Source organism: Primulina tabacum, chromosome 18 (assembly GCF_025594145.1).
Source record: "Primulina tabacum isolate GXHZ01 chromosome 18, ASM2559414v2, whole genome shotgun sequence".
In the NCBI taxonomy this organism is placed as follows: domain Eukaryota; kingdom Viridiplantae; phylum Streptophyta; class Magnoliopsida; order Lamiales; family Gesneriaceae; genus Primulina; species Primulina tabacum.
The window spans coordinates 32,614,960-32,629,967 of record NC_134567.1 but is presented as its reverse complement, the minus strand read 5'-3'; the positions used below and the strand labels follow the sequence as shown (position 1 = coordinate 32,629,967).

General features: G+C 30.9%; 1 protein-coding gene across 9 annotated transcripts; it reads left to right on the top strand.

The window, feature by feature from the left end:
- Nucleotides 1–483: 483 nt before the first annotated feature.
- LOC142533564 (BTB/POZ domain-containing protein At2g30600) lies at nt 484–6,699 on the top strand. Of its 9 annotated transcripts, none has more exons than XM_075640384.1 (13): nt 484–626; nt 1,773–2,625; nt 3,237–3,566; nt 3,856–4,086; nt 4,427–4,588; nt 4,926–5,138; nt 5,215–5,262; nt 5,344–5,402; nt 5,710–5,842; nt 5,919–5,993; nt 6,058–6,138; nt 6,208–6,276; nt 6,368–6,699. In XM_075640384.1, the coding sequence occupies exons 2-13, from the start codon at nt 1,828–1,830 to the stop codon at nt 6,584–6,586; spliced, it is 2,418 nt and encodes an 805-aa protein (XP_075496499.1). In that variant the 5' UTR covers nt 484–626; nt 1,773–1,827; the 3' UTR covers nt 6,587–6,699. The 9 variants fall into 9 exon arrangements, with proteins under 9 accessions (XP_075496499.1, XP_075496500.1, XP_075496502.1 ...); XM_075640385.1 differs by having other exon boundaries at nt 486–626; nt 1,820–2,625; XM_075640387.1 differs by lacking the exon at nt 484–626 and adding an exon at nt 655–885 and having other exon boundaries at nt 1,820–2,625; nt 6,230–6,276; nt 6,368–6,461.
- The last annotated feature ends 8,309 nt before the right edge of the window (nt 6,700–15,008 follow it).

The window sequence follows — 15,008 nt, the reverse complement described above, 5'->3', positions numbered from 1 at the left end:
TTACTTGATGAAAAACTTCATATACAAAATCTGATTATATTTTGTTTATTCTATTTATGCATTTTGATCTAATAGTAGAGATTGATTCCGATAATATGTTATCAACTAATTTGGATTTTATAAATTGGGGATTTTACTATGATGACAGCGTATATATAAAATAAAACTAAAATATATTCTACAATTAATCGAGCCTTTCCGAACATTTGTGTACAAAAGAAAAAGAAATCTGCTGGAACTACCGTGCTTGAGCATATTTTTTTTAGCTTTGTTGCTCTAAAATATCAAATACGGATGTATGAGGCTGTGTTTGGACGAGGAATTGGATTTGTGGTCAAACGAATTGAAAACAACCTTAACCGTAGATAACCTCGAGAATATCCTATGACGTGTTGTCACTGATCAAGTCTATCCCTCTTTCTCTATTCTGTCATGTTGTACATATACCACGTAATAGGAAATTTTAATCAATCTTGTACAGATGGGAAATTACTCGTCTCATAATTAGCATACAAATTCAAGGTGTTTCGTAGCTTTTTTTTTTTTTTACTCAAGGTGTTTCGTAGCTTCAAAATCTTAGATTTTGGTCATCTTCCCTTGTGCCAACTACGGAATTATTGTCTTTGGTAAAGCATACAAAATCCCTTTTTTTATGATTGATTTTATTTAAAAACTGGAAGATATTAGATATTAATTGGTGGATGGATAAGAATGTGGTGTAGGATGGTTTCATATTGATATTTATATTAATCTGTGGCCGTAAGAATTTTTCCTGTCAGTTATATTGTTTCTAGCAATTTCTAAGCCGATCTCTGCTTCTGACAATCTGTTTACTAATATCTTCAATTCCAATTCATTGAAAGTGAAAGTGAAGTATGAGTGCTGGTTTGTTTGATGATCTTTTATTATCCGTAGCGATCAAACCCTTCACCTTGTAATTGCTTATATTATATGTAAGTTATTTACAAGATTTTGTATTTAGTTTGTATCCAAAACTAATTTTAAAGGTAAATGTTAAGTCAATTTCCCTTGGCCTTTTGAGTTATGGCTGTCGCTTATCTTCCCTGTGAACTTTCCTTGCTAACTGTTGTTTGTTTGACATTTACGACCAATTTTTAAAAGAAAAAATATCCATCAGGTGGCAACGCATTGTATTTTTGTAAGCAATTCTTATATCATGTTCTTTTTTTAAGTTTCAAAAGCTTGACAAATATGGTTTCATGAGGATATGGACTGAGATTCTCGGGCCTTTGCAAGTTGCAAGCTTTTCTACTTTGATATTGTTTATTTCTTCAGAATCTAGTGTTTTCGTTACTTTGGTTTGTGTCTTTTTTATTTTTAGTTGGATTTCTTGTCCCTCTAATTAATGATTTTCAGTATGGATAATTCGAGAATAGGATAAGAATTCGGTGTATGATAGTAGCATGTTGTATGAATAGATATTTTAAGACACTCGTGGACCTTAAGACCTTTTTATCTGGTGGATCCTTAACTTGGATTGTGGCTGCCCTCACAAACGTTAAGTAGATCAGAATGTTATTTTCTCCCTCGCCCCGCCCCCCACCTAAATCAGCTATGATATTTCAGTATCAGTTTCTGATATCTTTGGCAATTGTTGGAAACTCCTTTCTTTTCCATTATTAGTTATTGCATAGTTATTGTCTTGTTTCACTAATTCTTGAACTTCATTATATCCTTTTCTATTTGTCGAACACGACATATATTAGGACCCATAATGTTGATGCCTTAGTTTAAATGCGGTTGATTTTCAGTTTAAGTGTCCGGTGTAAAAAGAAGATTTCTTTTTTCTTTTCTTGAGGAAATATAATGGAGAAGAAGCAAAAGAAGTTCTTAACTGTGGCACCATTTGAGTGTGCTTGGCATGATGACTTAAGGTTTAGGGAAGCCGGGAGAGGATGTGTAGCTTTTGATGCCTTTGCACACAATGATGTTACTATTGTCTTCCGAGAAAACGCAGGCAGTCAGCACTACCATTACAAAAGGGACAACAGTCCACATTACACTGTGATAATTGGTAGTCACAGAAATAAGAGATTAAACATCGAGGTGAGTGGGAAAACAGTCGTGGATGTTGCTGGGGTTGATCTTTGCTGTTCTTCAACATTCCAGAGCTATTGGATCAGCATATATGATGGGCTTATTAGTATTGGCAAAGGGAGGTACCCTTTCCAGAATCTCGTTTTTCAGTGGCTCGACTCAAATCCAAATCGAAGTGTTCAGTATGTAGGACTTAGCAGTTGGGACAGGCATGTCGGGTATCGGAATTTTAATGTTTTGCCTTTGATGCAAAACCATATATCCTTATGGAAACACGTGGATTGCGGCGAATACAGTGGCATGGATGATGCTGACGAAGAGTTGCAAGATGATTTTGGAGGATATGAAAATTGGGGTCTTCAAAGTTTTCTTGAAAACTGGGAGCTTTCGGATGTGATCATTATTGTTGGGGCAGAGGAGAGAGCTGTACCAGGGCATAAGGTCATATTGGCTGCCTCCGGGAACTTTGGTTTGAATTTCTCAGAGGAAAATTGCATTCACCTCGAAGATGTTAGCTATCCCATTCTTCATGCATTTCTTGAATACCTTTACACCGGCCACACCTGTGTAAGATGAGACCTACATGATATGTTTATCGATTATTACTTGCGTAAAAATCTAAAACTGATTTGTTATCTCAATCATGAGTTTGAAAAATAATATGGTTTCTCAACTATAGTAAAGAAGGGAATGTTGACAACTTTGATTTGTGCTGGAAGATTCTGCAAAAACTTTGTCCACCATATCATCTGCGATTGGATTTTGCCATGGTTATTGCGCTTTTATGTCACTGCTGAGAAGAACATCAAAGTTATCATCTACAAGAAAACACATGCATTCTCCTCCTTTAATTGATTATTTAATGTTATTCTTATGAACGTTTTTCTGTCGACGTTAAGTATGAATATGGAGACCTTCAACTGTTGGCCTCAAGAAATTCTAATCCACGAAGTCCTTATTGATATGTTTTTTAACCTCTATTTGTCCATTGAATTCGAAGTTCTCATCGAATCTGTATACTAAGCCGTGGTGAATAAGATAAAATTTCTTTAAGCTAAATTATAGAAGGAGGAATTTTTAACATTATGCCAGTTTTTATCGGTAATACATGTTCGAATCTTGTTTCAGAAGGTTGCTTTACGTTGTCTGACAGCTTATATACTTATTTTAATATATAGATTCAGGAGTCGCATCTCAATTCTCTTAAATCTCTGAGCTTACAGTTTGAAGTGATTACGTTGGCGAGGCAGTGTGAAGAAATGATGGAACGTTTCAAACTCAACAAGAAACTTTTTGACTCCGGTAGAAGTATAGAGATATCATACCCCAGCTCTCGACTGAATTGTGGCACTGTTTTTCTGAACAAATTACCAATTGATGAAAAGAGGCTTAATAATTTTAGATTGGCTGGTGAATACACTGATGTAGATATCTACATTGAAGGCCATGGCAAAGTTGCACGGTCACATAGAATAATCCTTGGGTTGTGGAGTGTCCCTTTCACAAAGGTACGGGAATTCAAAATACACATTTTCCTTATAATGCAATGCATTCTAAATGGGTATGATGGGGATGTAAATTGTACAAATATCTTGTTTCTTAGCTAGTTGAACATTTAAAGCATCTTTATACTTGATGCTGGTTAACAGCCACTACCTATGGATATAAAGGTTTTATGAACTTTTGTATTGTTCCATGAAGAAAAGTTTCAAAGCTCTGCAATGTGATCCGATGTTTTAATTACGTTATTTCTCTGGTAAGAGTGCATGATCGGGTATGGATAAACTGAACATGCAGATGTTTACTAATGGAATGACTGAAAGCGTTTCCTCGGAAGTTCATTTGAAAGATGTGTACTTCGAAGCATTTAAAATCATGTTGGAGTTCATGTATACTGGAGTTGTTTACATGGAGGACACCATGGACATCAACACATTACTACTTCAGCTTCTATTGTTGGCAGATCAGTTTGGGGTTTCTCTTCTTCATCAGGAGTGCTGCAAGAGACTTTTAGAACACCTGTCTGAGGTAGAATCCTAGTTGTTGTCTTGTATTGTTCTCTCTTATATTAACTTTGTCATTTGTTGTTTAAGTGAAATCCATTATTTGGGAGTAATAGAATTAAAAGAACGAGGAAGTGGTGCAGTATCGGGTTTATGAGCAGCAACAGAGAATTTATGACAAGAAATGATGAAAATATTGATACTTCTCATCTATGAATTATATGCAGGCATGGAGTACTCATACTGGCAGAAGGTCGTACAACAAGTTTTTCTATTATGCCAAGTTTATTGGACGAGGAAGAAGACAAATTGGAACAGTATTCAGGTTTTCTTTTGGGGGTTCTAACTTCTGTACTTTGTTGCAGGACTCAGTGTGCCAAATTTTGCAAGTAATCTCATCCATTCCTTCATGCAAACTTATCGAGGAGACTTGCGAGCGGAAATTCTCCATGAATTTTGATTATTGCACGACTGCCAGCATCGATTTTGTTATGTTAGACAAAGAAACATTTGGCAGCATTCTTCAGGTGAGGTGGTTGTTTTTTTCAAGTCTTTGTATTCTGGATCCGAAGTTGACTATTCTATCTATGATTTTGTGTCTGTTTACATGTAGTTTTGTTGAATTTTCTACAATAAGTGCAAACCAGCATACTGTCGGTGTATAAGATCCTTCACTTCTAATTAGTCAACGATAATACTCAATTTTGTTCGGCCAAAACAAGTTTTTTGAGACTGTATTTTCAAGAGTTGTCAAATAGGATCGTTAGGCTGGTATTGGGCCAAAGCCACCCTAGACCTAAGCATGCATAGATATGTATGTACATGTTGAATTCAGTACCACTTATGCAGAACTTGTCTTCACAGCATCCAGATTTGACGGTAACTTCTGAAGAACGAGTTCTCAATGCAATATTTCTTTGGTTTGTGAAAGCAGAAGAGTTGTTTGGATGGGACAGAGTAGATGAAATTATGTTAAATTCCACGCCAGAACTTATTTTTGGTGAAAGGCTCAAATCTGTTGAAGAATTTTTATGTTACGTGCGGTTCTCTTTGTTGTCATTTTCTGTACTTAAAAAGGTATATCCTAAATCAACGGGTTCTAAACTGATCCAACAGAATGTCTAGATAATGTTGATATGTCAATAATTTGCAGTTGGAGAAAAGCAACCTTTGTAGGCGCTTACCTGCTCTCGACAACTTGGTAAGTTAAAAAGTACTCTTTTCCCAGAAATTCCTTTTGGAAACAATGGATTTTTCCTTTTTTTAATCTCTATTTCAACAGGTGAAAGAAGCCACTTCTTTTCTGGAAATTGGAGCATCTGGCAATGAAAAAGACCTCAAGCAAGTATTTTAAACTCCGCTACGTAATGCTTAATAAGACCTGCTCATGTGCATGCAATATCATACAGCAAATTTTTGAGTTGTGAACATTTTATCCCAAAGGAAATAATTTATTTTGAGCGTGATGGATTTCTTCATGGCCATATCTTACTCGAGGATATTCTTATAATATTTTTAAAAACCAGAACTGGGAACACCTATTTCCTGGGCACTCCACCGCCTGCTTCCCTTTCTGGTTCTTAATTACTCTTCAATGACGCTGTAAATTCAGGCGTTATTCTCTGCGCTGATGCTGTTGAATTTACAGTGTCAGATTCCAGCATAGGAGATCAAGTTTTAAGGAACTCCAGTACATATGCAATGGAGATGGTAATGGGGTGTTGTACTTCGCAGGCACTTCGTACGGGGAACATCAGTGGGTAAATCCTGTTCTATCAAAGGTAAACCTCAAAACTGTTGTTTTCTCTCAACTATATGCGAAGATGGGATGAGTAGCCTAAGATATGCATGTTTCAGAAAGTAAGTATTCTGGCAAGCAGTCCTCTTTCCAGATTCACCGATCCAAAAGTTTTAGTCTCCAGGACTTACCAGGTATGAAGTTTATGTCGATAGTCAGACTTTACATCCGTAAAACTCTTAACGAAAAGAATGATAGGGAACATCTTTTGCTGGGCCTCGGATGGAGGGTGGGAGAAATACTTCATGGTGGACGGTTGATATTGGCCATGGTCACCAGGTGAGTTGGGTTAGTAATGACTTTCACCTTACAGAAAGAATTCAATTAACAAATAATTATTGAATGCAGCTTATATGCAACTATTACACAGTGAGACAGGATGGATCAAGAGCTTTCATTAGGAATTGGAGTTTCCAGGTATGTATCTCACAGCACAATTTTCGTTTGATTCTTCGGGTTATGTCAAATGACATTATCATTTTGTTATGACTCATGATCCGCCATGCAGGGTTCCATGGATGGAAACAATTGGACGAACTTGAGAATACACGAGAACGATGTAACCATATGCAAGCCTGGCCAGTTTGCATCATGGCCTATAGTCGGTTCAAACGCCCTTCTTCCTTTCAGATTATTTCGTCTCGTTCTTACTGGTACCACAACGGATGCTACAAACCCATGGAACTTTTGCATTTGCTTCTTGGAGCTTTACGGTTACTTTCGGTGAAATTCTTTTAGCATTTGTTGCCGCTTTTTTCTTCTCAAAATAAATGGAGGACAGTTTTTTTAGTGTGAAGCGATTTTTTTCTTTTTTTAATGTTGTTGAAGTTGTACTGATTCTTTTTGTTTTTGTTTTTGTTTTTGTTTTTGTTTTTTTCCTTTAGAAAAAATCATTCAAGTGAAAAGATATGCACAAAATGTCACTATATCCACGTAATTGCATAATTGGATAGATACGAACAGGGGCGGAGTTCACATGATTGAATACTTGGACTGGCCCAATTTTTTAAAAAAAAATTCATATGTAAATTTTGTATAATTTTGGAAATAATACGATATTAGTTCGGGTAGATCAATTTAAAATATTAAGAGATTCTAGAGTTTAAAATTTTAATTTGGACAGAGTCATATTTCTGGTTCCATCACTGGTCACTCAGCTTTGCATCTCGCGAAACACCCATGAATTTTTCAGTTCATGAAAGTGTGACTTGCTGGCCTTAAATTTTAGTGGACAAGATTTCTGATATGAACGATTATCAAATTTATGTTCTTTTATTTAATCCACAAATCGATATCTTCCATTTGGCGCACATATTTATCAGTGTAGAAATTAGGTTCAAGCTTTTCCATGTCCTTTTCATCAATGAACTCTTAGGTATATGGAGTGTGGTTCATTCGAGGAATTCCTATATGACTATCTATCCGTGATATGTTTGGTTTTTTCAAATATCTATGGACATGCTAAAGAGAAATGTTCTCTCACTTGGACCAACACAGAACTTTAATTTGTTCAAAAATAACAATTAATGTGAATCGTAATTAAGATAATCAGAGTTCACAATTTTCAACCCGAGGAAAAAAATCTCATATCACAAGGGATACAATCGAAATGCGCAAGTCTTAAAATATTATACAATCATATTGAATAATTTAAAATAAAAGTCTGAAAATAGTAGAAGTCACTATCATGTTCGTCTGGCTCATCCAACTTGAGACATGTCCCGTAAGAATATGACACCCAAGATAAAAGCAGGAGTGTGGGGTGACCAAATCGTCCAATAGGTAAATATAAGTGTAGAAACATATATGCAAATGCATGCATGAATTACTAATTGATTATCAATATCAACCTTGGAATTTCATGTTCAGTCTAGAGGTGTCCAAGTGTGTAACAACTAACACACTAATTCGTAGAGTCAGTTGGTGACTTTCACGCTGGTAGGATGTTCATCGGTCGGTTTGATTCAGTTTTACACAATTTATTTCAGTTTTTGATTTAAAAATATATAATCTGATATTCGAATCGTTTTCGGTTCAGTTTTCTACCGAAACGGTTCGATTATTTAAGTTCGGTTTAATCAGTCTTGACAATTATTTACATAACTAATTAAAATATATTTTAAAATATATTATATTATTTTTTTAGTTAATTTTTTAATAAAACGTTTATATATAAAGACTAAATAAATATCAATCTACTAAATATTAATAAAAATATTCTTAGTTCTCTAAATATCATTTCATAAAATATGTAATCTAAATAAAAACATAAATAAATGTATTAATCTAATTCATTTTTTATTTTTCTGGTAGGTTTAATTTTGATATGTATAATCCGAAATCGAACTATATAAAATTTAGTTTTAAATTCGAATTAAAAATTCAGTTTTCGGTTTGATCAGATTTTTGTTTTCTCTGGTTTGGATTTATCGTTTTTCGGTTTAAACACCTCTACATAGTACTTAAGATCTTGGATCTGTATTGTCCTCGGTCACCATTGCACGTTGGTCCGGTGGGTTGCTTCCCTACCCGATTGTCGAAGAAAAAATGTTAAGCCACCCCACTAGATCAAAACTAGGCTCAATGTGATATACAATGCAACATATATATGATAACAATAAAATATGTATCATATGAAGTAAATATCAAAGTTCTAAAAAACGTCAAATTTCAAGTTTCACAAATTTAAGCGAAATTAATAAATGATTAAGCTTGAAAAAATTGTTTTTAGTTTTATTATAATTTTAATTATATCAAACCAATTAATAAATTAAATAGCACATAAAAATACAAATTTTAAGAATAGATAAATAAATTTTCAAGATAAAAGAACATAAGTTTCAAAATCACAAATTGTATGGTGTATTTATTTATTTATTATTATTTTTTTTGCTGATCCTTGTTGGGTAAAATATTATCTCTTACTCTCAAAGAAATGAAGGGTTCAGAAAAAAATTTTATATCGTTCCATTTAAGGTTGTGTTTAAAAAGTTTATATTGTAAGATATTTATTATATAAAATAAAATATCAAAGTTAAATTTTATAAATAAAAAATAACCTAAAATTTTATCTTAAAAATCAAGATTTTCATGTTTTTTCGCTTTTTTATACGATTGATATAATCATCGGAAAAGTTTATTGCTTTTTTAATGTTTTTTTCCCGAAACAAAGCTTTTCCCTAAGTTTCGTGATTAAATCGTGTTTTTTCACGTTTTTTAGAATACTAGGTAAAGACACGTGCAACGCACGTGAAAATACATTTCTATTATCAAAAATTGTTGTTAAAGAAATGAGTTCAGAAGAGATTAATTTACAAAAAATTATATATTAATGATTTCATGCTATATTAGTCGATAGAAAATGAGTAATGCTACATGTGCAACCAAATTTGTGCAATAATTCTTACCATTCAAAAAAATCAATACAGAAATTTCATTTATCAAAATCTCATGATAAATTAAATATAAAATCTCATTAGATAATAACAAAATCTCACGATATAATTGTTGTAAATATCGCAGTACGATATATTGGTTGTATCTTTAGCATTATCCGTAGGAAATTCAATGTAATATAATTTGTACATGTATTATAAAATGAGTGCAAAAGATATTTGTTTAAAAATTTTATGTGTTATAAATCTAAGATTATTCTTGAATGGAAGGATTTCAAATCCATGGATTTCAATACATTCAAATGTATTTTTGTTATTTAGAGAAGTAACATCATAAACTTCAAATTCACTCATTTCGTGTTTATATAATAGTATTTCATGTTAATTATAATATTTTTCAAGTTCACCCAATAATAATGTTATTTGAAATTTATTCTACTTTATATAAATAATAATATGTAAATAAGTAATGTGTAGATTCAAGATTTGATATATTGTTTCATTGTTAACAATAAAATTATAATTCTAATCCATAAATTTGAAATCAATTTATCCAAGCGCAATCTAAATAAATTAATAATTGTTGAAAAACATATTAGTAATAAATATTATAATTTTGTATAAATTAGACATTGGAGAAAGTATAATATAAAATTGATATCACAATATTTATTAAAATTAAAATCGAGAGAAGAAAAAAGTATAATACATAACGTTGACCACTTATTTTAGCACGTGTTATTGATTTATGAAAAATAAAAATATAATATAAATAATATATTCTAAACCTTAAATTAAATTATTGCGTTAAATGTTTTCTTCTTTTATATTTTCAATTTATATTGCTTTCACGATTTTTTTTTTTGTCATCAGTTTTTTTTTCTCTGTGAAAAAACAATATTATCGCCATCTTCATTAACAAATCTTATGAGAAGAAATGTATATTCTTTTCTATTTGATGCCTCTACAAATCTCCACAAAAATTAAGTGTTTTGTAGAAAAAAAAGTTTGTTTCATCAAGCAAATAAAACCAAAGAATTTTATTATTTCAGTATTCTACAAATTATATTTATTTTTTGTAAATATTTTAACTTAATCTACAAGCAAATAAAATCAATTAATTTTGGTCTAGACAACTGACAAAATATGATTTAATTAATATTTTATTATATTTATCAAAAAGTGTTCAACTCTTAATGATATAACTTATTTATGCAATATGTTATTTAAATACAAAAATTCAAAATTACGATAACATATTTTTTTTTATATTTCATACTATATTATTGGAAGTATTAAATTTGTATATATTAATTTTTTCTGAGAATCTTCTTGCATATATAACTCATTCAAAAGATTATAGATTTACAAAATAAAAAAAATCATATTCAATTTAATATTTTGTGAAAAATATATGTTCACTTCATCTACAAGCAAATAAAAACAAATAAATTTGACCTTTTTTATTATCAATCATAACTCATTAGGAGAAATATTGAGCAATAATGAATAATTTTTGTAAAGATTTATTCATAATAATTTTAAAATTTACCTTCAAAGATATGTCATTTCAGATTACATAAATCTACTCATATACATCATTTATAAAAATACATCTTCGTCAATTGCAAGATCATCAAATAAGTAATTGTTATAGTTTCTGATCTTTACAAAAACGAAAAATAGTTAAAATTAGTAAAACTGTATGTATTCAGTCATATATTGTTAAATTTTAATAATAAACTAAGGCTTTGAAAAATATTAGTTGGATTTTTTTATAAAAAAAATAGATAGAATAAATACTCACGAAATATTTATATGGTCATCTTTCTTCTATATCCAATAATGCTTTGCATCATTTTTGTAAAATGTAATTAACCGTCGAACCTTCTTCATAACAACAACCCACATGATTTAATTATTTGGCTTCATTATTTTAATTCGTCGTTTTAAATTAATTATTCTTAATTAATGCAAAATAGAGGATATTTAATATCATGTCCTTACACAAATTATGTTTTTTTTGGAAAAAATTCACTATATTTACAACCAAATAAAACAAAAGAATTTTGGTATTTCAATATTGTACAAGCTAATTTTTTTGGGAAAAAATTATTTTCGCTTCATCTATAAACAAATAAAACCCATGATTTTTTGTATTTCAATATTCTCAAATTAATATTTTGCGGAAAAAAATATGTTCAATTCATCTACAAGAAAATAAAAACCAAAGAATTTTGGAGTTTCAATCTTCTTAGCTGATCCTTGCCTAGCATACGTAGATTGATAATCTTGACATCATCATAATAATTGATTTTACAAAAACTTCCCCACCAAATTAAAGATAAACTTCTTGCATATATAAAGTCATTCAAAAGATTATAAATCTACAAAATAAAAGAAATCACATTCAAACAAATATTTTTGTGAAAAACATTTGTTCACTTCATCTACAAGTAAATAAAAATCAAATAACTTTGACTTTGTCTATGGAGAAGTAATGAGTATTGCTAATGAATAAATTTTATAAAAATTTATTTATCATAATTTTAAAAATTTACATACAAAGATATATCTTTTAATGTTACAAAAAATATAACTGATTTTTCAATATATATCTCTTATAAAAATAATCATTCGTTAATTGCAAGAATCTCTCATAAAATAATTGTTATAGTTTCTAACCTTTAAAAAGAGGAAAATATAGTTAAAATTAATACAAATATATTATTCAATCTTATATCGTTAAATTTTCATAATAAACCAAGGATTTAAACAATATTAGTTGACTTTCTTTTTTATAAAGAAATAGAGATAAAATAAATATAAATGAAATATTTATTAGGATTATCTATATTTATATCTGATAATTCTTGTATCATTTTGTAAATGTAATTAAATATCGAACCTTCTTCATAACACCAACCTTGTTAAAACAAAAACAAAATTATTTTAATTATTTGGCTTCATTAGTTTAATTCTTCATTTTAAAATAATTAATCTTAATGAACGTAAAATAAAAGATACTTAACATCATATCGTTATACAAATTAAGTTTTTGTGGAAAAAATATTTTCACTTTATTTACAAGAAAATAAAACAAAAGAATTTTGTTATTTTAATCTTCTACAAATTAAATTTTTTGTGAAAAAATCTACAAATTAAGTTTTTTGTGAAAAAATTCTTTTTCACTTCATCTATAAGCAAATAAAACCAATATATTTTGGTATTTCAATTTTTTCAAATTAATATTTTTTGTGAAAAAAATTTGTTCAATTCATCTACAAGAAAATAAAAATTAAAGAATTTTAAAGTTTCAGCTTTTTTGGCAACTTGATCATTATCTAACATAAATGTAGTTTGACAGTTTTGTCCTTGTCATAATAACTGATTTGACAAAAACATTCTCACTAAATTTTTTCTATATGTACAAACTAAGGATAAAGTTGACAATACACAATAGAAAAACTTTGACTTTGATTCACACTTTTATAATATGTATAGATATGTATAGATTGATAAATATATAAGCATGTATAATCAATTGGACATCTCAATCAATATTTACGTATGTCTAAATAGTCTGGAATGCTTAAGTTCCGAGCCTAGACATGATAACCAAAGGAATGATATTACCATCTTCACATGATTGACAGTACACCTCATCCCCATATTATTACTGAAGCTTTCAGGTCATATATTCGTCCGTGTCAACTCTTTGGGGAAGTTCACTTCTCCGGCCGATTCTTGAGTTGTCAGTTACCCCGAAAGTGCTTGCAACTTGTCGTGATTCGAAAATGGCTAGAAATGCCAAGAATACAGTTATAATCGAGAGAGATTTTTTACAAATGGCATAAAAATTGTAAATCTTGAATGACATATTTATAGAGGGAATTTGGAAACTCCGAATTGGCTTCGGACTTACGTGTCATCGATCAGTCGACACGATGACATCTTGGTTGGAAGGTCCGAAGGTGAAAGATAGTAATGTGGCATCTTGTCATTCGATGATTTGGGCTGGACTTCGGAGGCTCCGATATCAGCTTCGACAACTCCGAGCCTAGCTGTCGTGGTTCGAACTAATGATGATTAAATACTCGAATTACTTAATTACTGATGTCATGATCATCTGTAAACGACTCTTTATTACAAATTCGGTACTGGTCATTACACAAATAATAAGAACATATATTTTTTAGGGAAAAACAAATAAAAACGCTTTTTAGCAAAGCCATTAGTTAACCTACAACATACAGCTGGCATAGCAACTGCGATTTTATAAATAAGATCATATGCTCAATTTTGTGTGGTACTTTCTTCTGCACAAATACAGATGTATTGGGTAAATTAGAGTAAAATTCATTTCAAAGTTTGTTTTAGAATTCAGTGTCTCTCAAATATATTTTGGGAATTGATACTTGATAATAACCAAACTATAATTTTCACTCCCTCAAAAACTCATTTTATTTTTTTACCCTTTGTTATTTATGTAAATATATAAATATATTCTCCTTCAACCAATTTTATCGGCTCAATTAATAGCGACAGTTTGTATAAAACCGTCGCTATTAACGACTGCTTTTCATATGATTTCCATCGCAAACTAGCGACGATTGTTCAAATAATTTAATTAGAGACGGTTTTTAATATAATTTTCGTCGCTAATTAGCGAAGTTTTTTCATATGATTTCCGTCGCTATTGTTTTTCGTAAAATAAAAAATATTTACCGTTATAATTTAATAAGCCTAACAAAAAAACCTTACAATCTTACTAAATTAATAATATTTATAATCTTTAACACTTAGAATTGAAAATAGTTGAAGAGAGAAGAATTTGTTGTGGGAAAAAATGACTAAGTATGCGGATATTTATAGACAATTTGATATTAGCGACTGTTTTTGATTAAAATGTCGCTAGTAGCGACGGTTGTAATTAAACGTTTAATTCATATATTCACTATATTATTTTCAGCAGCACCCTTAGCTGCTCCCCGCATATATCCTCAGTCTCTCACTTGAACGTTAGATGAGCTACGCCGTGACACCCTCCCGACCCCCTTCAAACGATCTTATTCGTGATTTCAGGCTCAGGGTAATTTCAAAACATGCGTCTGAACTAGGAAAATTTTAGGGTTCGATTCCAGCAAGTGTCACTAGTGAATATATGAGACTGATCATATATGCGGGGAGCAGCTAAGGATGCTGTTGAAAATAATATAGTGAATATACGAATTAAACGCTCAAACATGATATTTATAGAAGAATACATGGGTACTTGATGGACCTGTCTTTTATTTGGGCTAGGGATGACCCAAGAAAGGTGGGGTCCATCTATGAGATATCAGGGCCGATAGTTTTTTTTGGGAGCTAAACTTGTGCCGATGGTATTTAAAGCGAAAATTAGTTTTCGCAGCCCTAAACTTGTGCCGATGGTTTTTTGGGGCCAAGCAAATTTTTCAAGACAACAAAGAAGAATAAAGAACGAGAAAGGGTTTGAGAAAAATGGCGAGTAGGAAAGGGAAGAAAAAATATGGCGAGAAGGAAAGCGTGATTGTTACGGAAGACGAGCTCCAGCGGGAAGGGGAAGGGGGAGGCGACGCATTTAGATTTAGGATTTAAAAAAAAAAATTATAATTTTTTTTAACATTTAAAAAAATTATTAATAATTGAAAAAGGATAAAAATTACAAAATTGATGAAAGAGAGTATAAATGAATTTGGAGTTTGGTCACTATTAAAACACAACAAAATTAGA

Coding starts and splice junctions, on each gene's coding strand:
- LOC142533564 (XM_075640380.1), top strand. Junction 5,843..5,918: donor TAAATCCTGTTCTATCAAAG/GTAAACCTCAAA, acceptor TGCATGTTTCAG/AAAGTAAGTATTCTGGCAAG. Junction 5,994..6,057: donor TAGTCTCCAGGACTTACCAG/GTATGAAGTTTA, acceptor AAAGAATGATAG/GGAACATCTTTTGCTGGGCC.